General features: G+C 40.8%; 2 protein-coding genes across 3 annotated transcripts in view; one reads left to right on the top strand and one right to left on the bottom strand.

Annotated features, from left to right (window-relative positions):
- Positions 1–9068: 9068 nt before the first annotated feature.
- LOC136886150 (ADP-ribosylation factor-like protein 6-interacting protein 4) lies at positions 9069–12826 on the bottom strand. Its single transcript, XM_067158890.2, has 3 exons — positions 12626–12826; positions 11972–12542; positions 9069–9598 (listed from the first exon to the last, which is right to left on the bottom strand). Exons 2-3 carry the CDS (start codon positions 12508–12510, stop codon positions 9466–9468), a joined length of 672 nt encoding a protein of 223 aa, XP_067014991.1. The 5' UTR covers positions 12511–12542; positions 12626–12826; the 3' UTR covers positions 9069–9465.
- Positions 12827–12888: 62 nt separating this feature from the next.
- Ald1 (fructose-bisphosphate aldolase) overlaps positions 12889–23598 on the top strand; it is a 248565-nt gene continuing 237855 nt past the window's right edge. For both annotated transcript variants that reach the window (XR_010861712.2, XM_067158889.2), the window contains exon 1: positions 12889–13039. The gene's annotated coding sequence lies outside the window, so the exon portion shown is untranslated. The remainder of the gene's footprint in view (positions 13040–23598) is intronic.

The following is a 23598-nucleotide window of genomic DNA, read 5'->3' on the forward strand; positions in this document are numbered from 1 at the left end:
ACCAGCTGTGTAAATTCATTTTTTTTAATTATCTGTTTTTTCCCCAGGATGAGTGATATTATATCATTAAGAATGAGAATTGTTTGGTATAGTTCCCAAAATACTGAACCTTAGAAGACAGAACGAAAATAATTCTTATTCTTCGGTTCAATATTGAATAATTTGAGATTTGCGGATGACAACGTACTACTGGCTAATGACACCAAAGAGCTCCAGTCCTTTTGGTGACCTCGATCGACATGCCAGGAAGTGGGTCTGGCCATAAACCTATCAAAATAAAAATTATGGGTAATAAACTGGTCCTGCAGCAGCTATACATGTTGAAAACCTCTTTCTAGAACAGGTCCACAACTTGGTCACAACTTGCCGACATGAAGGGGGATCTAACACCAGAAATATATCTCCGCATCAAGCTGGGCTGGAAAGCATGAGAGGTATTCACAGGTCTTTAAATAAAAAATGCCCGTAGACTTGAAGAGAATAGATTTTGATCAGTGTATCCTCTCCGTACTAACTTACAGGTATGAGACCTGGACAATGAATGAATTTGTCAAACAAAAACTTAGAACACCTCAAAGAGGCATGAAAAGATCACTGCTGGGCTTCTCATAAAGAAACAGAAAGAGAGCGGATGACACACTCAGTTACTAAGATTACTGATATCATTCAAAGGGTGGCAACACTGAAATGACAGTGGGCTGCACATGTGGCTTGTACAAAGGACTGTTGATGGACAAACTTGTTCTCGAGTGGAGCACTGCAGATCAGAGGCCGAGAGGAAGACCCACGGACCGAAGGAACAAGGACTTGCAGAGAACTCCTACAGTTTACTGGCAGAAAACTGCCCAAGACCATGGTGCCTGGAAATAAATATTACATAATTATCTTGTCCACAGATTTTAGGAGGCCACATTATATAATGGTTGAACTGGCTAATGATAATTGTGATGATACCAAAGAATTCTTGTTCTAAATGATGTATATCCTGTGGGTCAGCATTTCTCAGATGTTTCTAAGATATGAGGTTTTTCTACCTCAATGACGATATTACTTGATTAATCAACATGTTATACAAGCTTGAAATAATGATCTTCATTAATACATAGCAAAACCTTCAAAAAAGGCCTTTATGAGGAATGAGACATGTTGTGTCATGTAGATTAAAATAAATAGTCTTCCTTTCTCTTCATTATATGTCAATATTTTAAAAACAGAACATTTAATGCTTACCTACTGTATAATCTGATAAACTGTTGCACACTGTTTATATTTTACACAACTGACATCTATTCACCAATGGCTTTACTTCGCCTTGTTTGGGTTACTAAGGGAATGGTTCCTAATGAACTGAAGTATGATGCAATATGTACTATTTACTTCTTAATCAGAATATTCAGACTTTCATTAGTCTGAGCTTATTATCTAATCTTATTTCCTATAATGACATAAAAGACGCCATACATATCAAAGTTTTTTACCTCGTATATCCTCTGACGAGTTGAAGATAGGGACAGTTGGTTTTCAGTGAGGTGAATAACAATAAGGACCTCATAGAAGAATGAGCAAAGTGTGTCCTGTGCTCTAATAAGCACTGAGGCAGGGATAGCAAGTTGCTATTTTTAAATGAAACTATAATATACCCATTTATGTCGCACACATAGTTGGTCATACACGGTGGTGTTCAGCGATGCACTTATTTCCACTGTCAGATATGTACACCAGCATTGGCGAAAAGGAGTACTGAAGTGCGCACTTTTTCAGATGTGGCACCAACATTTTGATCGTTGAAGACAAGGCGAGGCTGATCAGAGACTCTGTATACTCGTTCTCCGGTGACATTAACACGTTGGCTGCCAGAGCGGTACATTGTACTGCTGAGTGAGTGTCTCATGAGGCCAAGGCGGTAGAAAGTACCGCTGACAGGTGTTGCTATATGACCTTTCCCTGCCGGGCTGGCGGACCGCTGAACTGCTGAATTCGCTATGCTAGCGTACCGCTATGGCCTGGAAGCAAATCCTGGTGTGCTTGGTTTCCAAAATGTAGTCTTTATTTTTTTATTAATCCAACCTTCTTTTATTGGCAATATGCGAGTATTTGTCCCATCAGTTTAGCCATGCGCTTAGGTGTGCTGGGTTAGCTAACTCGCAAGCTCAAGATTTTGAAGATTGTGGGTTTGAATCCTACTGTCGGGAAACCTGGTTATGGTTTTCTGCGACTTCCCATTTTCACCCCAAGCTTATGCTTACCTAATCAATAGGCCACACTGATTCCTTCCAAATTGTTGCACCCATACCTGAGCTGATTTCTACACTTATCACAATAAATATTTGCATTTTCTAAACTGACAACATTCATTGACAACATAGCAGCATTTTACATTACCATTGAGCATTTGGCAAGGAGTAAATAGGAAATAAATATATTTCAAATTTAATTTGATGAAGGGTATTTTGTCTTGAAAAACGTAATAGATCAGTTTGACATGGACACTACTTACCAGAATACTCATACTGAAGGGCTAGCGTCATTATCTTCCAAGTTCGAGAAGAAAACGGTTTCATTTTTATAACTAACCTCTTCGTTCAATGGTAAAATAACTTAGAAATATCTTGCAAGTATTTCACACACACCCTACTGTAAAGCAATGAGTGCCTTGCGATTGTAGTCCTAAGCGCTAGTAAACAAATCGTGGCACGCTCTGTTATCTACAATGTGTACAATCAAGCAATGCAAGCTTCTAGTACCGCTCTGGCCATCTAGGCAAAATCATGCAGTGAACTTTTCTGTGGGGCCACAGCGGTACCTCGGGGTGCTGGGAATTTTTATTGTATTTCATATGTACATTGAATACTTAAGTGAAGTATCACTTCGAAGTTTGCTTTACTGCTTATTTACTACATGCATAGAAGAAAAAATGCTTTGGCCACCAGGACATTTCTTGCTATGTGTCCTGGCAGTCAACGTGTTAACACATTGGTGACAGGGCTCCGAGTATGCTCCTGTTCATGAGACATGTACATTCGGTGATATTTGTTGGATTTTCTGGAACTAATTAGCACTCAAGGTTGGTGGCATCTCAGTGTTAAAGGTTTTGGTTCCTTTATGCTACCATTTCTTTGCACAATTTTTATGTTTTATGCTAGGTTTGTTTTGTTTTCAAACCTCACGTGTACATCGTTCAAAGAGCTATGAGGTGGGTAAGATGGCGCTTCCCGGATTGACCATGTGTGTAGATCCAAACAAAGTTTTTAATGACTTGTATGTGGGGAAGTATTCAGAATGCCCAGCGATGTTGAAGAAAGTGAGTTCAATACTGAAAGCTCCTCTGAAGAATACGTCGGTAGTGGTGATGAAGATATACTGCCATCAAAACAATGTGCATATGTGGCTGACGAGAATGAGACAAAATGAAGTGAGAATGAATGGGAGTGACATTTCTACTTCATCTAATGAGAGGAGGAGGAGATATATCACTGCATCAACATTAGCAGATTTCTCAGGAATTCCAGGCATAATGGTGAGACTTGCAAAATCTGAAAGAACATTAAACAAGAAGTGGGGCTTTATTTTGGACGCCGACTTCCTTGAACTTATACCAATATAAATGGTCCGTTATTGAACATTCCCTATGGGAATCAACATCTGTATCGTATTCCTTGAACTTGTCGCAAAGCAGAGGAAATTCTGTCACCACTAAATAGCTTTATTACATAAAATTTCCCCTAGAAGCTTGAAGCTGACTGAAGTAATTACCAATGAGATCATTTTTTTTATTTTTATGGGACAGGTAATCATGGTTTCTTCAAGGAAGTAATGCTGCAAGGACTACTGGTCAAAGAATTCCCTTACAGAAACTTGCCTTAAGACAATGAGCTGAAATACATTTGAACAGATACTTATGTACCATCAATTTAGTGACTAAGTCAGGCCACAAATAATTCAGTAAATGATATCACTAATGTGAAGGTCAATGATGCTAGGCTCATTTATGTCTATGCATGCGCTTGAGCATTAAGTTGCTCAGAAAATGGCTCGGCACAGGGGTTTTGTAGCGTGAAGAGTACCCAGTCAGCAATGTGTTAACATGAGGTGCAAGTCTTACCATGGCTGACTTGATGCACTGCTCTAGCTAGCTCCTTTACCGGCCTTGACAGCTGCTTGTGAAGCCTAGCATAAAGCTCCATAATGCCACTGGGGGACTGTGCAAAGGGTACTGAGATAGAAAGTTGTATACTTTAATTATTGTATTTCCAGTTTCAGATGTATTATTTTGTTGTTAATGAGTAGGCCTATACAATAAGATGTTTGTTTGGTATTGAGTGTGTTAATTGAGCACTAATTATTTTATTGCGTAGTGTAGTGATTTGTTTTTTTTTAGCTGTGTTTTCAAATCTTTGAATAGGTAGGTGATGATGCTATGTGCCTTTTTGTGCTTAGAAGAGAAAAAATAGAAAGCAAAATGACACTATCATTTCACAAATTTTGTGCAGACAAGGACAAACATAATGAACAACAACAACAACAATAATAATAATAATAATAATAATAATAATAATAATAATAATAATATTGTTCTTTTACGTCCCACTAACTACTTTTACGGTTTTCAGAGACGCCAAGATGACGTAGATGCTGATTCCCATAGGGAAGCTGAAATATTTGTCCCAAATGAGTAAATTTATAATACCAATGTAGTTGGTCCCTTATTGGACATTATAAATTTTCCAGCTAACTCATTTCTGGTTGCCAGCGTTTCCCCCCATTGGTATTATAAATTTACTCATTCGGGACAAAAATTTCAGGTTCCCTATGGGAACCAACATCTGTGTCATCTGATGGCCAGGTAGGCATCAATTTTTGGAAATGAGACAAAGTCTTTCATAGTGCATTGGCACTGCCGGTGGCTCCACGTAGCCTACACAGTGGCCTGCACGTCATCGCCTCTCCAAACTCGGAAACGATCACGCCTATTTTTATTACGGCAGGGGAACACCTCATCTTTAATTTTGTACCCTGCCGTGCCAAACAGCATAATTAGGCCAGATGCCAAAAAGGAAGTCGGCCTCCCCAATAATGCCTAATTGTGTCCTTAAAGGCGTTGATCTCTCTGTGACGGACGGAGGTCTCCTCCATTCACTATGAAACTGCGGCGTACCAGCCACAAATGCTTCCAGAATCCTAGAAAACTGTATCCCTACAGATAAATTTTTGATAAAACTGGCCACAACTCACGACGTCCAGCAGGCGCTGAAATTTGGAATATTCATCCACGGACGACAGTTCTTCGTAGACCCATGCCCCCAGCACATGGAGAATGACTTCGAACCAAAACCGGGAACCCAGCCGCCCGAGTACATCCCCCCCCCACATACACCGAAACCTTGCACCCAGCTACCTCCCTACATCCCACCACAACAGCCCCAGTCCTACACTTACACAACTCCGACTACTACCATTACTACCACTACCGCCACGTATCCTACCCCCACCTCACCTAACCACCATAGTCTCGACCCACACCTCCCCTATAATGATGTCTCCCATTCCTACCACCCCACCCAATACTACGGCCCGGCCACCCAATGAGGAATTAATGGAAACCACCAGACAACCATCACCACCAGCGCCCGAATGCAACAAATCATCTCCACCACCACCACCACCACCACCGCCCGAGTCCAACCCCAGCTGCGTCGTGAGAGGAGTAAACCCGGGAATACCTCAGCACCTCATCAACCAGGAACTTCGACAGGCCGGCATCCATCTCCTTCGTGCATCCAGGATATTCAACGAAGCCGGACCCACCTTTATGTTGAGGCTCCAACTTCAGACAACGCAAGAAGCCCAACGACTGATACAGCAGGGGATAAGACTATTCGGCCGCCAACACCGTGTGGAGCCATCTCAATCTCCCCCGCAACCCTCCCCGCGCCCTTCCACTTCTCACAACCGCGCCCGGCTTCCCAATCTCCAATCCCACCATCTAAACTTCCAAAACTGATCCTACCCACTCCAAGTCCTACTCACATCACTACTCAACTTCTCCACCCTATATCAGAAAATTACCCAATTCCTTCTCCATAACCTTCAACCATAACTTAGATAACTGTCTTATAATAAATTGTAAACCCATAAAGTACTGTAAACCGTAATTGTAAAATCAATGAATGAATGTAACCTCTGTAATTAAAACTCAATAAAAAGCAAAAGAACAGAACTACACCCTTAGCCAAGAGGCCCCATCACCACATCACTAAATCAAAGCTCCCTCCTTTTATCATCAAACTCCATCAAATCCCCAAAACCCCGCCAAATCTCCTGGCCAGAGAGAAGGCGTTACCTTCTAGGTGGCCCTACCCTTCCCTTCGGGAAGGGGAATGAAAACATCCCCCTTGGTCCTTGGCCTGCACGGTATGCACTAGCCATGCATCTTGGTGGGTGTGCTATTTACCAACTGATGAGCCCAATTTAGCACACTGGGGCGAAACGCTGGTAACCAGGAAAATTTATTATGTCCAATAACGGACCAACTACATTGGTATTATAAGATGCGAAGATGCCGAAATTTAGTCCCGCAGGAGTTCTTTTAGTGCCAGTAAATCTACCGACACAAGGCTGATGTATTTGAGCCCCTTCAAATACTACCGGTCTGAGCCAGGATCGAACCTGCCAATTTGGGGTCAGAAGGCCAGCGCCTCAACCGTCTGAGCCATTCAGCCCAGTGATAATAAAGGAGATTATTACTCACAGTTAATAAATATCAGCTGAACTGCTCCATTATTTAGCAATTACACACATTATTTTGACAAATAGCAATGGAAGTAGCCTTAAGGATGAATAATTATAACAATATTAACATATGTAACAATCTCCACACCAGTAAATTAAGATAAATCAGCAATCAAAGTCAAATCCTTTACCACAGAGGAGTATTAATTTCTACCACACAATCACTGGTAAGCAGCACCTCATGTCAAGCTATGAAACTATTCTGATTACAGAGCGAGGACCTGTTTGTAAAGGCCCAAAGCGTAGATATACAGCAAGTTTTTTTCACTGTTCTTGAGTTGTTAAATGTTACTTCTCATTCTCATAATGCCTCCACATGTGTACACGGTAGAGGAAAGTGTATTTATGTATGATAATTATGTGAAAACAGAGTCTTGCAGGGAAGTCGTTAGGCGATTTGTAACACAATTTCCAGATGTACGTCCTCCACATAGAGAGACCCCACAGAAACTCGCAAACAAATTGAGAGGAACTGGTTCTTTACCTGATAAGAAATGAAGGAAAGTGTGCTTAATGAAAGAGCATAGGCTTACAAAATCCCTATAACAGCTTGGACAAGAAACCAGGGTTTTGAAGAGCTCAGCATGGAGAGCTACGAAGCATATCAAGAGGGAAAAATAGCCTCAATTACGGAAGATGAAGTTATGCGTGTGAATCGGAGTTTCCTAAGACGATGCCAGAAATGTGTGGACGCAGGAGGAGAACATTTCCAACATCTCCTGTCATAAGGTATGAGATTATTTTCTTAACTCTTAATTACTAATTTTCCTTAATTTTAATTGTTATTTCATGTCATGCACAGATAAGTTCTGTCCTTGTTGCTTTGCCGCGGAGCAGGGAGTGATGAGCCAACGGGAGGGAGATAAGCTGGGCGTGCCTGCCGGACAGCTGATGAGAGAAACTCACTGTAGTTGGCTGTGGGCATTCATAGCCCCTGGTTTCTTTACCTCTGCGCTACTAACCTGACACTTCAATACCATACTCCTTTTTATCAGTGCTAAATGTCTTTTGACTGTGGAAATAACTGAACTGCTGAATGCGGCTGTCTACGATCAACTATGTATGCAATAGAAATTAGTATAGTTCCAATTAAAATAACAACTTAGTGTAGTTACCTCAGTGCTTATTAAGGCACGGGACACACATTGCATGTTCTTTCATGGACCCCTTAGTGTTGTTTACCCAGGTGAACACTGTTTATCGCTATCTTCCATCAGTTAGAAGATATTTGAAGTGAATCACTTAAGTGGGTCACATTTATTTTAAAATTGTGCAAAGTAGGCACATTGCTAGTCGTATGGTAACCTCACAACATGCAGCTGCCGTAGCGGAGTTATCTGCAACACCAGGCCGGCAGCTGAGTTGATGTGTGGTGAGACTGATAAACAAAGTTATCTTACCGACTTTATCAAGGGTTTTGTGTCGTTAACATCGTCTTAGTGTTAATATGATTATTTTGGCAATGTACTGTAGTTCCTGTATGCAGCATGCTTCACCAGACCAATGCCCTTATCTTCCCCACTGATGCTGCTGGACCATGGAACAGACAGACAGAAAGAAGATAGAGTGCTTCAAAATGTGGCTATAATATCAGGATCTCCTGGACTGAACATTGTACCAACACCTCCGTAGCGTACAAACTTGGCATAAAAACGAGACTCCTGAAGCGGATAAACCAAGTATACCTCAGAGACATTGGCCATCTAGCCAGAAGAATAGGCAGTTCAGTGAAGGTAGAGGGCAAGGTCAATGGCGAAAAGCCTAAGGGAATATTTCCAAACATATGGATGGACCAACTGCTGCCACTACTGGGACAATCTTTCCATAAGGTGATGCACACTGCAGCAGACTGGATCACTTGGAAGGATTGCATCAAGAGAGCTACTTCACGAGATGTCACCATGACCTGTCAAGGGAAAAGGACTGAGGTGGTGAGTAATATGGGGAGGTTTGTGTGGTTAACAAGCCCGTTAATCCCTTGTGATTATTACCTCAAAACGAAAAATAGAGGATCTGGCAAGTTAAATTGAACATCTCACATGATGAGATGAGCCAAGTGTCTGCAAACATGTTTAGCATCTGCCAAATGTATTTGTCAGCTGAGGGACGTCACTTTGAGCATCTCCTTTTTTTTCCTCTCAGTTTCACCAAAATAGCTTTCTGTGACTGCTACTCGATATCAAGAAGCACGCATTTTATCAGCTGGCGGACGAGTGTCAACGCAGCAACATGCTGTGGCTTGGTTTGTGTTGTTGCACAGTTATAAAATAAAGACCTCATATATACTGTATATATATTGTGTGAGAAATTTAAACCTATAAACATTCATTTTTTACAGGAAAAATCATGTTTTTTGAATATTCTGTGATACCCATTACCGCTAACCTACGCTACACACACTTAGTGGATGGACCATAGAAACTCAGAGAGATTCAACACTTCTTCTGTGCGAGGCATAGCCCCGAAATGATGAGAGGAAGAACAATGGGGGGAAAAAAATCTCTTTACAATTATCGATTTCTATGATCCTATGATTTAAACATCTGAGAAGAGATAATGGAGTATCAAACAAGAATACTAGGCTAGATCAAAATAATAGATCTACAAGTCCTATTTGGTCCACTGATAAACAGAATATGATATGACTCTGTACGAATGGACGTAAGTTGACACCAGTTATTGGGGTAAATTCGCAGCTAGTTTGGACTGAAAGTACGCTCCATCTCCTCTCGTCGCCTGCTTGTTGATCTCGCGGTGCCTGTCTCGGCTCACGATTTCTTCCAGGACTTCACCATCACCTTTTATTAACCTGCGAAGATTAGAATAAGTAAGACAAAGATCAAGTAATACATAGAAACATTAATAGGAACACACAATACAAAAACACAATGACAAATCAGATTAGAACCGAGCTAGTTGGCTGTGCGGTTCGGAGCGCACAGCTGTAAGCTTGCATCCGGGACATAGTGGGTTCGAACCCCATTATTGGCATCCCTGAAGATGCTTTTCTGTGGTTTCCCATTTTCACACCAGGCAAATGCTGGGGCTGTACCTTAATGAAGGCCACGGCCGCTTCCTTCTCACTCCTAGCCCTTTCCTATCCCATTGTCGCCACAAGAGCTATCTGTGTCAGAGCAACGTAAAGCAACCAGATTATAAAGATGTTCATTCCCATAGGGAACCTGAAATATTTGTTCCGAATGAATACTTTTATAATACCAATATATATGGTCTGGATCAATTGGTATTATAAAGCAACTTGCGGAAAAAAGAAAAGTCAGAGAAGGAAAGAGGATACAGGGACAAACAACAGAAATACTTTATTTTTAGAATCTGCTTTATGTCGCACCAACACTGATACGTCTTATGGCGACAACGGGATAGGAAAAGCCTAGGAGTTGGAAAGAAGCGGCTGTGGCCATAATTAAGGCACAGCGCCAGCATTTGCCTGGTGTGAAAATGGGAAACCACAGAAAACCATCTTTAGGACTGCCGACAGCGGGGCTCGAATGCAAGCTCAAAGCTGCGCGACCCTAACCGCACGGCCAACTCGCCCGGTTAATATAAATACTGTAAAAGAGTTTGTGTAAATGATAAATCTTCATTATTGTCAGCATTGCATCAATTACATTGAAGTTTAAATGCTTAGCTTGACTATCACATAATGTGCGCAAGCGGCTGGATTAGCGTGGAATCACATATAAGCTCGATTCTGCATGACATCACAAACCCATCTGGTACTCCACAGCAACCGAGTGGTAAGCCCCTATGTTACATGATTATAAATGGGCAGTAGAACACTAGAAGTTCAAAATACTCTTATGTCTTGTTCATGAAAATAACACTGAAATAGCTCAATTTTGCAGTTAATGTTTACCTGTCTGATATTACTGTCAATGTCCTGAGGGAAATACAATGAAATTTTATCATATTCGTTTTCTAAGTAGTATTTCCCGCCCAATTACTCATTCCTGCCACCCGGCTGACAACATTTTCTGGGGAGATCACTGCATTCCCCAGTGTGACAGCAGCGCATTCCATGTTGTTTGATAGTGATGAAAAGCTGAATTAATGAAGTATGTTGGATAGTCACAAAGCCGTTCATCTGGATTGGTTAGTTCCAGCTCGTGACAAAACCACTGATCTGGATAGGTTAGGTTTGGCTAGTGACAAAACCATTGGTCCGGTTAGAGCCACGAAGTAGCCTACTGGCCTCTAAAATCGTCCTGTAACAGCAGAACAAACTACACTCACAAGTGGGCAAACTTGAATTAATGAAGATGTTGTGGATACAGCATTCACATCCAGCACACACCACGACAGTTTCATGCAATGTGGCAAGACACAATAACAAACTGCTCTTCATCACACCTGGCTAATAGGAACAGAAAATGGTTACATTTTGCACATTTACATAATCTCAGTTTTAATTTTTCTATATCAGTAAGATTACTTCTTCGGGCATGTTGGTGTTGGAGGACGGTTGCCTAGTTGTACTTCCTCTTAAAACAATAATCACCTCCACATGTTGGTGTATCCCTGGCAAGTATAAAGGAAAGATCTCTCCTCTTTGCTACTTCACGTTAACATTTCACTTAATTTCTACAAACTTCTCTCATTCCTAAACATGCGTCCCATTAATAAAGTGCTGCCAAATTAAATATCACTGTTGGTCAAGATGGGTAGTTTCTGGTGCATGCCAGTGGCACCTACTGTTGGAAGGTTTAGTAGTTGTCACTGTAACAACATTGATGTCATACCAGCCTCCCTCCGACTCCACTGTTCTTCGCCTGGTGTGCTGATGGATTACAGTTTCACGTGACTGCCAATATACTGTAACAACTGCATAGTGTCTTAACTACAGTGTGCATAACAGCTCCATGGACCATAAACCCCACCACCCTAATGATTCCTGATGGTTACCTTTGTGACAGGCTAGATTATTCTGGTTCAATAGAAGACAGAGTTATTGACAGGGTTGTCAGTGATAAAAATTACTGATAGTGAGTGGTTAGATTCTGAATTACCGGAAAGCACTGTTAGTGACAGGGTTAGCTCCGACAGCACTCCATGCCGTAAGATGCCTGGGTGGAGGAGTGGAGGCAGTACATGATGTCAATGATGATGTTACTTTGCTTATATCGAAAATGCCTTGTTTACAATCTAGTCAAAGAAGTCTTACCTGTAACGTCCAGTTTCTTCATCGAATACTCGTTTAACCACACTCTGCCTCTTCTCCCATTCTTCTTTTGTCATGGGAGCCATCGACTTAGATTTAGCTGCTAGTTCCTCGTCAGGGCCAACAGTGGGTGATGGTGTTTCAGTCTTCTTCTCAGCAGGTTCATTTTCAACTGAAGCAGCTACTACAGCTGCCGCTGATGCTGCTGCAGCTTCTCGCTTCTTCTTTTTCTTTTCCTTCTTTAATTTCTTCTTGAGTTTCTTCTTTTCCTTCTTACGTTTCCTCTTTTCCGCCCGTTCTGATTTCCTCTTCCTTTTTCGCGATGATGAACCAGAACTACTTGAACTATTCGAGGACGAAGATGAAGAGCGAGACCTTTTCTTCTCCTTTTTCTTTCCAATGGTCTTAAGTCGTTTCTTACTGACAGGTGACTTGGAGCCGCTATCCGAACTACTCGAACGATGTCTCTTGCGAGGCTCAACTGATTTGTCGACTGAAGTTTTAGAACTTGATCTGCTCCGATGCGAGCTCTTTTTGCCCATTTTCGGACGTCTTTAGGAGAAGATCTGAAACACTTGTAAATTAAATTAAAATTAGATTAAAATGAAAAGCAAAAGTCACGAGAAATATTACCATTTTTGTAGGCATTCGAAATACCTGAACTTTAAGGTTATGTTCACTAAAGTGCTTAATAATTCTACTACAGCATTCTGCTAGAAATACAAGTTTTCGAACAGTGGATCTACATCTTTTCACAATATTCGACTAAATATCAATGTTTGTTAGTTCCAAAACTTCCAGCTAATCCACAGACCTCCAATCGCTAGTATACATACTGAACATTTTGTTTAAATAATTCACATGCTTTTGTTTTGACTATCTGTTGGTAGTAGTGCCTTGGCAAAATTCTGCACTCTGTTGTTGTTCTTAGGTTGAAATACATTCGGCACTTTCACTTTGCTGTTGATAGAGACCGCCTCAGTTGCCTTTTACTGTAGTTCGTCCTCTTTGCCCTTGGCGTGAAGAAAGATCAGTGGCAGGTAGAATTCTCATCTGGTGAATTAGTTTCAGGTAAGTGGAAAAATTCTGAATGGAGTTAAATATTGTTCTTGTTTGTACAATGACTTCAAGTGTCCTACTGAATGGAGACATTATAAATTATCTCAAATTAATGACAATCCGTCGAATATAAGATAATGCATATTGTTTCTCATGAAACCGCGCCCCCTTTTTAATCAAGTATACTTTCCTCTTAACTGAATATGTAGTCTTTTAAAATATTTGATTAAAATGTGTTACATTCTCCCTTTCGAAATATGCTGTGATCAGTTGACAGGGCAGTAATTTCCTAGATCAAAAAATGTAACCTTACATTAGTGTTGATCAGCTGATGATAGGTTTGTAGAAGTTTCGTCAGCTGTTGCTGGAGATATCAAAGATTTCATCTGATGTATGTAATAAATGATTTTAAGACTCTCTTAATACGGCATGTTTAGACTATTCCTTTGATAAAAACCTTCCACTGAAAGGAGGCTTGTTTCCCTACACCATTGGGATTCTTGGAATGCGACCTATATTTGAACCAATTTTCTTATTGAATTATTGGTTATTCTTACTTTCTAGTAGCTGATAAAATAAGCTTGTCGATTTGCCTATGGGAATACTTCAGAATGAAAAGTAAGAAAGACGCATAATGATATTGACGAGGAAATTGGTTATAATATTTGTACAGTGGATTTATACCGGTATTCAATCGGTAGTTTAATATTTAATTTATCATATATAACTTACTTATAATTGTGTGATAAAACTGTAGTAGGATATGTTTGTTACCAAGCTCCGCTTTCTTTTTAAACTCTTCTATTTTTATAATCGAAAGCACTGGACAAATAGATATTTAATTGGCAATGACTTTGAGTGCCCTTGGAAGCGCGTGAAAGTCGTTCATTAAGGCGGCGTCTAATTGGAGTTTGATATTTCAGTATTTCATTCAATATCGTGATTATGAATTAATAAAGAATATTGATGATTCGGACATTTAAGAGCTCTTTAGAAATTGCGGTTTAAATTTCTTGAAACAAAATCTCGGACAGGAAAAATACCCTTTCTTAACTCTGTTGTACGTCTCGCTTTTCCTCATTCATGTAAAAGGCTTTGAGGATACTTAATAAGTTGTGGGAGTCAATGAACTGTTTCGATGTAGCACTCTAGTGCTATTGCAGCACTAAGACATCGAAGGTTTTTGGCGATGCTAGGATGGGAAAATGCTAGGATTGGGAAAGAAGCGACCGTGGTCTAAATTAAGGTGCTGGTGTAAAAATGAGAAACCACGGAAAACCATCTTCAGGGTTGCGAACGATTGGATTCGAAATCACCGTCTCCCGAATACATGCTCACAGCTATACAATTCTAAATGCACGCTCCCCCTCCCCCCACTCATCCACCTAAGTATTTGATCTCAAATGTGAATTCCAGTGCAGAACGATGAGCTCTATGGCTTTATTTGCTACTGCTATACGTTCACATTTAGATCAATTAGCGTAAGTTTGATGAACTGTATCAATGTGGTGTCGAAACTACTGCGTAATTCCAATTATTCAACCTCTTCAGACCTATAATAATAATAATAATAATAATAATAATAATAATAATAATAATAATAATAATAATCCGCCCCAACTAGCATGACCTACCGGCTTCTCAACTCAGGAACACCATGACTAACAGAAGTGAAGAAAGACATACAGGAACAGGAAGTAACTGAATACATCAGAAACCGAGAACTGCTCAGAATAATCAAAACAAAAGAGGGTTTCAGGACAGACCGCCCTGTAGGAAGACAGACGCCCTTTGGACAAAAGAAAGAAGGGAGAAACATAGCGAGAATCATTATAAAATATCAAAGCCATCTTGTAACAGTGCTGATGGTAGTACTTATGAAATAAGCAAAATAATAGCGAGAGAATGCATGAGTACCGGGCAAACATCAAATTACTCCCTAAGAGGAAAAGTTGAACATCGTGGTCCTTAGGTGGCCTATTAATAATAATAATAATAATAATAATAATAATAATAATAATAATAATAATAATAATAATAATAATGATAATAATAATAATAACCACCTCTGTGGTGTAGTGGTTATTGTGGTAAACTGCCACCCCCAGAAGCCCGCGTTGAATTCCCGGCTCTGCCACGAAATTTGAACGAGGACTGGAACGGGGTACACTCAATCTCGGGATATCAACTGATTAGAGCGGGTTCGATTCCCACCTCGAAGTTGTTTTCCGTGGTTTCCCACTTCTCCAGGCAAATGCCGGGATGGTACCTACCTTAAAGGCCACGGCCGGTTCCTTCCTCCTTCCTTGCATATCCCTTCCTGTCTTCCCGTCCCCAACAAGGCATAGCAGGTGAGGCAGCCTGGGCGAGGTACCGGTCCTCATTTCCAGTTGCTCTAGACCAAAAGTCTCACGCTCCAGGACACTGTCCTTGAGGTGGTAGTGGTGGGATCCCTCTTTGAGTCCCGGACACCCAGATGCACAGGGCGTCAGTTAGAAATACGTGCTCGAGGCTACACACAATCGACCAAAAAAAAAAAAAAAAAAAAAAAAAATTCCCTATAAGATGAATAATTATGTTATTTGCTTTACGTCTTTTACTATTTTTACGGTTTTCGGAGACGCCGAGATGCCGGAATTTTGTCCCGTAGGAGTTCTTTTTACGTGCCAGTAAATCTACTGACACGAGTCTAACTTATTCGAGCACTTTCAAATACCACCGGACTGAACCAGGATCGAACCTGCCAAGTTGGGGTCAGAAGGCCGGCGCCTCAACAATCTGAGCCCTCTCAGCTCGGCTCACTCCAAGATGGTTTTACATTTCTAATAGTGTGGAGTTTTAAGTAAGTGAATCATTTTAATTCCTGAACCCTTTTTAGCTGAATAGAATGCTAGTGTGCCGAATGCCAGTGCACATATCTCGAAATAACTAGTGGTACTTGCTGGGATCTTCGGCCGCGCGGAAAGGTAAACAGCTGATGACCGCGTCGCATACTGCGGTGACCGCGTGGTACTGCCTAAAGCGAAAACATGGCCCAAGTGTTAGCAAGCAACACACCGTACTCCCGACCACACTCAGCACGATGTCTTCCGAACGGAGCGTAGTGACGCTAACGCAAGCAGGTATTCTGCCCCTCTCCCCACTGGGAGATGGTACGACCCCTCTGGCACGGCTGCAGAGCACGGGAACTGACAACAGCTACTGTACAATTTTGGACATGTTAGTATTGTCACTTTCCAAATATACGACTCGAACTCAAGGCGTCATGTTGTGGATATTGGTTTACCCCAGGGTTCTCAGCCATTTTAAGTACGATATGTGAACACCACACACATGAAATACCAAATATGGGAGCAACATTAAATGGAATAGCCTTCATAAATATATATTTGTCTAACTCTCACCAGGTTAATGATATCCTTGAGCTTGAATGTCAGTCAGAATTTCAGTGGAAAAGTCAGCCCTGCGCACATGATCAGTTCTCGATCGAGCTTTGTTCTTGAGGTATTCCATAAGCTTTCTTGCATTGCTAGGTCATCTCTGACATGGCCCGTCATTTGAGAGAAACTTTCTGCAGTATTTTGAACCTTTTGGTATTCTCTGCTCCCCAAAAGGCTATTAATATTTCAGCGGTAAGGACTGGAGATCTATCAGTTCATTTCCGCAGGAACAGTCATATTATTTTCGTGAATAACCTCGAATTGTCTGAGGAAGTCCACGATGAATTGAAAGGGATTACTGTTAAAGAACTGTTCGCTTTCTTTCAGAGTACGAAAAGAATCCCAGAAGCACCTTTGTACTCCCATGAGGAGAACACCAAATATTATTTAAAGTACACCAGGCTGACATGACCTCTATAATGTTGTGAGATGGACGGTGGACAATGGTATGATGATAAACGGGGATAAAAGTCAGGTTGTGAGTTTCACAAATAGGAAAAGTCCTCTCAGTTTTAAAGATCTTCATTGGGGTAATCACATAAATATGATTGTAAATAAAGAGTACAGATCTCTGCACATGGTTATGAGATTATTTAGGGGTTGTAGTAAGTATGTAAAGGAGAGAGCATATTTGTCTCTGGTGAGACCCCAACTAGAGTATGGTTCCAGTGTATGGGACCCTCACCAGGATTACTTGATTCAGGAACTGGAAAAAATCCAAAGAAAAGCAGCTCAATTTGTTCTGGGCGATTTCCGACAAAAGAGTAGCGTTACAAAAATGCTGCTAAGTTTGGGCTGGGAAGACTTGGGAGAAAAGAGACGAGCTGCTCGACTAAGTGGTATGTTCCGAGCTGTCAGTGGAGATATGGCGTGGGAGGACATCAGTAGACGAATAAGTTTGGATGGTGTCTTTAAAAGTAGGAAAGATCACAATATGAAGATAAAGTTGGAATTCAAGAGGACAAATTGGGGCAAATATTCGTTTACAGGAAGGGGAGTTAGGGATTGGAATAACTTGCCAAGGGAGATGTTCAATAAATTTCCAATTTCTTTGCAATCATTTAAGAAAAGGCTAGGAAAATAACAGATAGGGAATCTGCCACCTGGGCGACTGCCCTAAATGCAGATCAGTAGTGATTGATTGATTGATTGATTGATTGATTGATTGATTGATTGATTGATGACATTGCCTGGTTTTAGAATATATTCGGAACGGCATACTGTAATAACTTACGTGAGAGATTGGCTTGAAAAAGTTCAGTCTTCGAGACAGGGTAGTGACGGGTGGTGGCTTCGAAACTTGGGTAGGCCGGGACCAAGAAATGTTAGCGAATTTTAATTAACCTGGTGGACTTTAAAGCATAGTTACATAACTATTGGTACCGGTACCCACATTCTTGACGTGGGTGAAATTAAATTACGTTAATCCCTACACGCCCTCCGTGGCTCAGGCGGCAGCGCGCCGACCTCTCACTGCTGGTTTCCGTCGTTCAAATCCCGGTTACTCCATGTGAGATTTGCGCTTGACAAAGCGGAGGCGGGGCAGGTTTTTCTCTGGGTACTCCGGTTTTCCCTGTCATTTTCCATTCCAGCAACACTTTCCAATCTAATTTCATTTTATCTGTCAGTCATTAATCATTGCCCCGGACGAGTGGACAGGCTTCGGCAACCGGCACAATTCCTAACGTCGCCTCTAGATTGGGGCTTCATACACTCCATTCCTGACCCGGTCGAATGACTGGAAACAAGCTGTGGATTTTCATTTTCAATCCCTGCCCGGCAAGGGAATACTACGAATAGGTTTCGCCCACAATGGACTCCTTCTGTAGCTTCCATCCCGTACCCACCCTTACCAGTTGACTTACTGGTTATTGGTTGAACAGCTTTTGTCAAGGGAACCGGAATAGAACTTGCAGAACTGGCCTTACGCTCTCATATATACATTGCAGCGCTATATAACCAACTTCCAATAGAGCACAGCCATCTCGATCATCAACCCATGTTATAGCGGAACTTTACATCATGGCCTCCTTCAACTGGATGCATTTTATAAATCTGAATAAATCTATATAAACCTACAGACAGTTATAATTTTGACTGCACACTTCAAATTGTCTCGTGCTTCGTGTTCATCCCAGATTAGTTTTCTCCCGACTCTGCGATATTAGGGCGTCTAGTGTAAAGGGAGCCCTCCTACAATCAATCATTGATCCGCCTTTATGGTAGTCACCCAGGTGGCAGATTCCCTATCTGTTGTTTACCTACTATATTCTTAAATATTTTCAAAGAAATTCGAAATGTATCCAACATTTCCCTTGATAAATTATTCCAATCCCGTACTCCTCGTCCTGTAAATGAATACTTGCCCCAATATGTCCTCTTGAATTCCAACTTTATCTTCATATTATAATATTTCCTACAGTTAAAAGTTCTGCACAAGCTTATTCGTGCCACGCCATTTCTCCTGTGACAGCTCCGGACATATCACTTAGTCGAGCAGCTTGTCTCGTTTTTCCTAACTTTTCCCAGTCCAGTCCGCCTGTGGGTGGGGGGTAGAGTAACACGGTATCCACTGCCTACCGTAAGAGGCTACTAAAAAGGACCCCAGGGGCTTGAGAGTGTGCGTGACGACCACGAGGCCCTTTATCTGAGTCCTGGCATTGCTTCCACTTCTGTTAAGCTCCTCACTTTCATCCATCCTATCGGACCTCCCTTGGTCAACTCTTGTTCTTTTCTGAGCCCGACGATATTAGAGCATTCGAGGTCTAGAGAGTCTTTCATTTTCACGCCCTTCATGGCCTTGTCTTTCTTTGGCCAATACCTTCATTTTTCGAAGTGTCGGATCCCTTCCGTAGAGGATAGTTGCCCAGTTGTACTTCCTCTTAAAATAATCATCACCCCCACCACCACCACCACCACCACCACCACCACCAACCAATTCCCAGCCCAAACTGAGCAACATTTTTGTAACGCTACTCTCTTGTCGCAAATTGCCCAGAGCACATCGAGCTTCTTTTTAAAATTATTTTTTCTATCTCGAATCAAGTAATCCTGGCGAGGGTCCTATACAGTGGAACCATACTCTAGTTGGGGTCTTATCAGAGACTTACAATCCTGTGTATATGATTATCCCAATGAAGATCTTTCCTTCACCTAGGTACTTACAGTGGTCCCCATAAGGAACTATCAACCCCCTGTGGATGGGAGCAGTAGAATAACTCACGGTATCCCCTGCCTGTCGTAAGAGGAGATTAAAAGGGACCCCATGGGCCCTTAACTTAGGAACGTGGGTTGGCGACCACGGGGCTCTCAGCTGAGTACTGGCATTGTTTCAACTTGTACCAGGCTCCTCACTTTCATCTATCCTATCCGACCTCCCTTGGTTAACTCTTCTTCTTTTCTGACCCCGACGGTATTAGAGCACTCGATGCCTGTGGAGTCTTTCATTTTCACGCCCTTCGTGCCCCTTACTTTTCTTTGGCCGATAGCTTCAATTTTCGAAGTGATCCCTTCCACATTTCCTCTTTCATTAGTGTTATATAGAGGATGATTGCCTAGTTGTAGTTCCTCTTAAAACAATCACCACCACCACTAAGGAATTTTCACTCCATCAAGGCAGTAATTCAAACTGAGAGGACATGTTTTTAATGACTGGTTGCCATCGGAAATTAGCAGCCGTTGATTGGGAGGCATATTTTTGATCATTTAATGTTCGCAAAGGGAAACGTGTTTTTTGTTTCTTGTATTTCCGCCTCCTCGGAGTCTGCAGAAACTTTAAAATTAGTCCGTGGGTCGTAAAACCTTTAACGGTAGTTATGCAAACATAACATGGACAAACTAACTCTGCTAGATCATGAGCAGCAGGTAGTACGCTATGTGCTTCAGAGAACGTCATTGTGTAGACTTACCATTTGCTTTCAAGGCAACGGAGTTACAGTCAAGTTGGAAAACAATTTAGAAATATCTTTGTTCGCTTGATGGTTGTTCCCAGATAAAATATGTTTTCCGTAACACGCGTCTTGTTCGGTAATCGCTTCTAAGGAGGAAAGTCTTTCAAAACTTGTTCCATTAATGTGAATCTTTGGAAGTAGTTCATAAAGGAATCTTGTCACGATATAATAATATCCAAAATAAATTGCTTTTATGGATCTTGGCGGTGCCAGACAGAAATAGAACGTTTTCTTCAGGCTGCATACAAACATGCCTTCATTATAAGCTAAAACTCGCGTAAATTTTTTTGATTACACTCTCCTCGTTTTCCTTGATCGCCATCGAGATCCAAGAAAAAATAAAACGCTTTACTTCCACTTCGTATTTTCTCACTTCAAAAAGAAATATGAGAGCTTATATCGTGTTTATAGCCACGGGGGCTTCCATTTTTATGTATAACTAGTGGACCCGTGCGCGGCTCCACAGCATTCCTTATAAATAGCATCTTGATATGCCTGTCTTAGTTATGTTGTTCTTCCTGCCCATTTCAATAATTTTATGAACATTTAATACCGATAATATAGTTGATGGATTTTCCAAAAATAAAAAAATGTGTTTATTTTTAAAGAAGATTCTAAATACCAATTTTAACGTCTATAACATCTTCACTTGTACGATCCCGCCCGTATGTGTGTCTTACCCTACAGTTTTCTTTCCCAAGCAGCAAGTTCATAATATGTTTACCATACCGATTGCGAACGAACTTTTACTTAAACGGCATTCAGAGTGTCACAGTTCATCTCAGATACCCCAAAGGCTACGAATTCGTCACTGATATCATTTTCGGATTTTTAAGTTTCACATCCTTCCTTTAGGGGTGCTAGGGGTTTCTTGCCCCTACAGTAATTTTTCCAGATAAAAGCAGAAATAAGTTTGAAGGAACACATCATAATTTTCACATATTGTTGGGTAGGACTTGTCTTGCGGTTTGATTATTTTCCCCTATTTTATTTTTCACCCCTTAGTGCCGAACTACCAATCAGATTTCGTTCAACCTACTTCATACTCCCTCCCAGATGTAATAAGAACAAACTGTGAAAATTTCAGCGAAATTGGTCTAGTAGTTTTTGAGTCTAATAGCTTCAAACATACCAACATCCAATTTTATATATATAGATTTAAATTACAAAGATGTGACTTAATTTCCAGAATCCCAAGTGCAATGGTTGGGATTCGAAATAATAATAATAATAATAATAATAATAATAATAATAATAATAATAATAATAATAATAATAATAATAATAATAATACAAAGAAAGGGTCCCTAAACTACAAACAGCATACAGACTCGCTTGGAGCAGATATAATAAAAAAATCGATATCCCGAAATGCAAAATTAAGACATTATAATAATATTGTAATCAAGCCTGAAGCACTATATGCATCTGAAACACTGATCATTGGGGGCAGATCATTGATTAAAGACGTAGAAAAGCAAGAAAGCAAAATCTTAAGGAACATTTTCAGACCAATCTGCTCAGGGAGAATGTGGTTGATAAGGATATCTCATAACCTGTGCCAACACTCAGAGAAAATCTCAGACACGTGTAGGAAAAATCGTTTGATGTTTTACAAACATATACTCAGAATGAGTAATCAGAGATTGACCAATAGAATTGTGAACCTTGCCCTGTCAATGAAAGTTAAAAAAAAAGAGAAAAAAATGCTGCTCGAAGTTGGAAAAGATCTTCAGGAAATAGGCATCTAAGTACAGAATGTATTGCGGGGTAGGGTAAGCTTTCGCCTGCAATTATTGGAGTGATCATTTAATGATTTTATTTTATAGTTACTCAAAGTTGGTTGATTTTAGAGACCTATCGGTGTCTCATGATTCACCGGCAGGTAATTCCGGAGAGACTAACACAAAAATGGAGCAAATCGGCCCAGTAGAACGGACGGTCGGATTTGCCAAAGCTGTATTTAGTAAACTCTTTTAATATATAGATAATTATAATAAGTGCTCTAGCATAGCAAATAGGGCTAGTTCGTGAGTTTGAATCGCGCGCCCGGAAGTAGCGAAGTAACCTTATTTTATGAACACCCTGTAGATGAAGAACACAGGTTGATATGATTACAGTGGTGTCGGGAATTTGATGACGCTAATTTCAGATAGACCCCTAGCGCAAAAACTTCTTGATTTCCTGTTTTCAGTCTAATGTGTTTGGTTGTGAATCGATGACCTCCACAGCTTTCTGTCTTTCCACCACTCCCCCTCCTATATCAATATTTCTTCTAGTTTTACTTCTCTCTTCTTTACACACTCCTTCACCGTATCCATCCAACTCTTTCTGGGACTTCCCTATTGTCTTCCTTCTGTTATTTTCTCTATAAATACTCCCTTCAAAACTCTGTCCTCTTCCATTCTCATCATGTGTCCTTAATATTTCAGCTCACTGGTCTCTATCTCGTCTTGCATTTCAAGAATCCTATTCTCTCTCCGATTTCTATGTTTCAGATTTTATCCCTTCATATCTTTCCAATTATTCCTCTAAGGAATTTCATCTTGGCTGCTTGGATTCTGCTCTCATTATGTTATGTTGTTGTCCATGTGCCCATAAACATACCCACGTTGAGAGAACCGGGAAGTGTGCTAGGCTCAAAAACGTCAATTTTCATTTTTGAGCTTAAAAAATCTCCAATCTTTTCTGAAGAATTCGGTGTGTTTAGTATTGTTCTGAAGTTATATTTGAGGCAATAAAATTAGGTTTAAACATAGCTCTGCATGCTGAATATCATTAGATGCCAGCTACCAGTCAAACATTCTTTTTGGGTTTTCCATAAGTCATATTTTTTGAAACTTTGTGTACCTTTTTCTCAGAAACTATCACATCAATGTATTTGAAACATGGTAGTCTCTTACACACTATATAGATCTGCTTGTGGAAGTAAATGTAATCAGATATCTTGATTAGTTCAGCTTGAAGAATGCTGAACATGTTACAGAAAATTTAAGTTTTCAACTAGGATATTAAAAAAGCAGTTAACCGGGCGAGTTGGCCGTGCGCGTAGAGGCGTGCGGCTGTGAGCTTGCATCCGGGAGATAGTAGGTTCGAATCCCACTATCGGCAGCCCTGAAGATGGTTTTCCGTGGTTTCCCATTTTCACACCAGGCAAATGCTGGGGCTGTACCTTAATTAA

Source organism: Anabrus simplex, chromosome X (assembly GCF_040414725.1).
Source record: "Anabrus simplex isolate iqAnaSimp1 chromosome X, ASM4041472v1, whole genome shotgun sequence".
In the NCBI taxonomy this organism is placed as follows: Eukaryota; Metazoa; Arthropoda; class Insecta; order Orthoptera; family Tettigoniidae; genus Anabrus; species Anabrus simplex.

Bases quoted from the DNA above. Each gene is read 5' to 3' on its own strand.
- LOC136886150 (XM_067158890.2), bottom strand. From the start codon at position 12,510: ATGGGCAAAAAGAGCTCGCATCGGAGCAGATCAAGTTCTAAAACTTCA. The intron at 9,599-11,971 runs GTAAGACTTCTT...TAATCTTCGCAG, and splicing joins GAAGAAACTGGACGTTACAG to GTTAATAAAAGGTGATGGTG.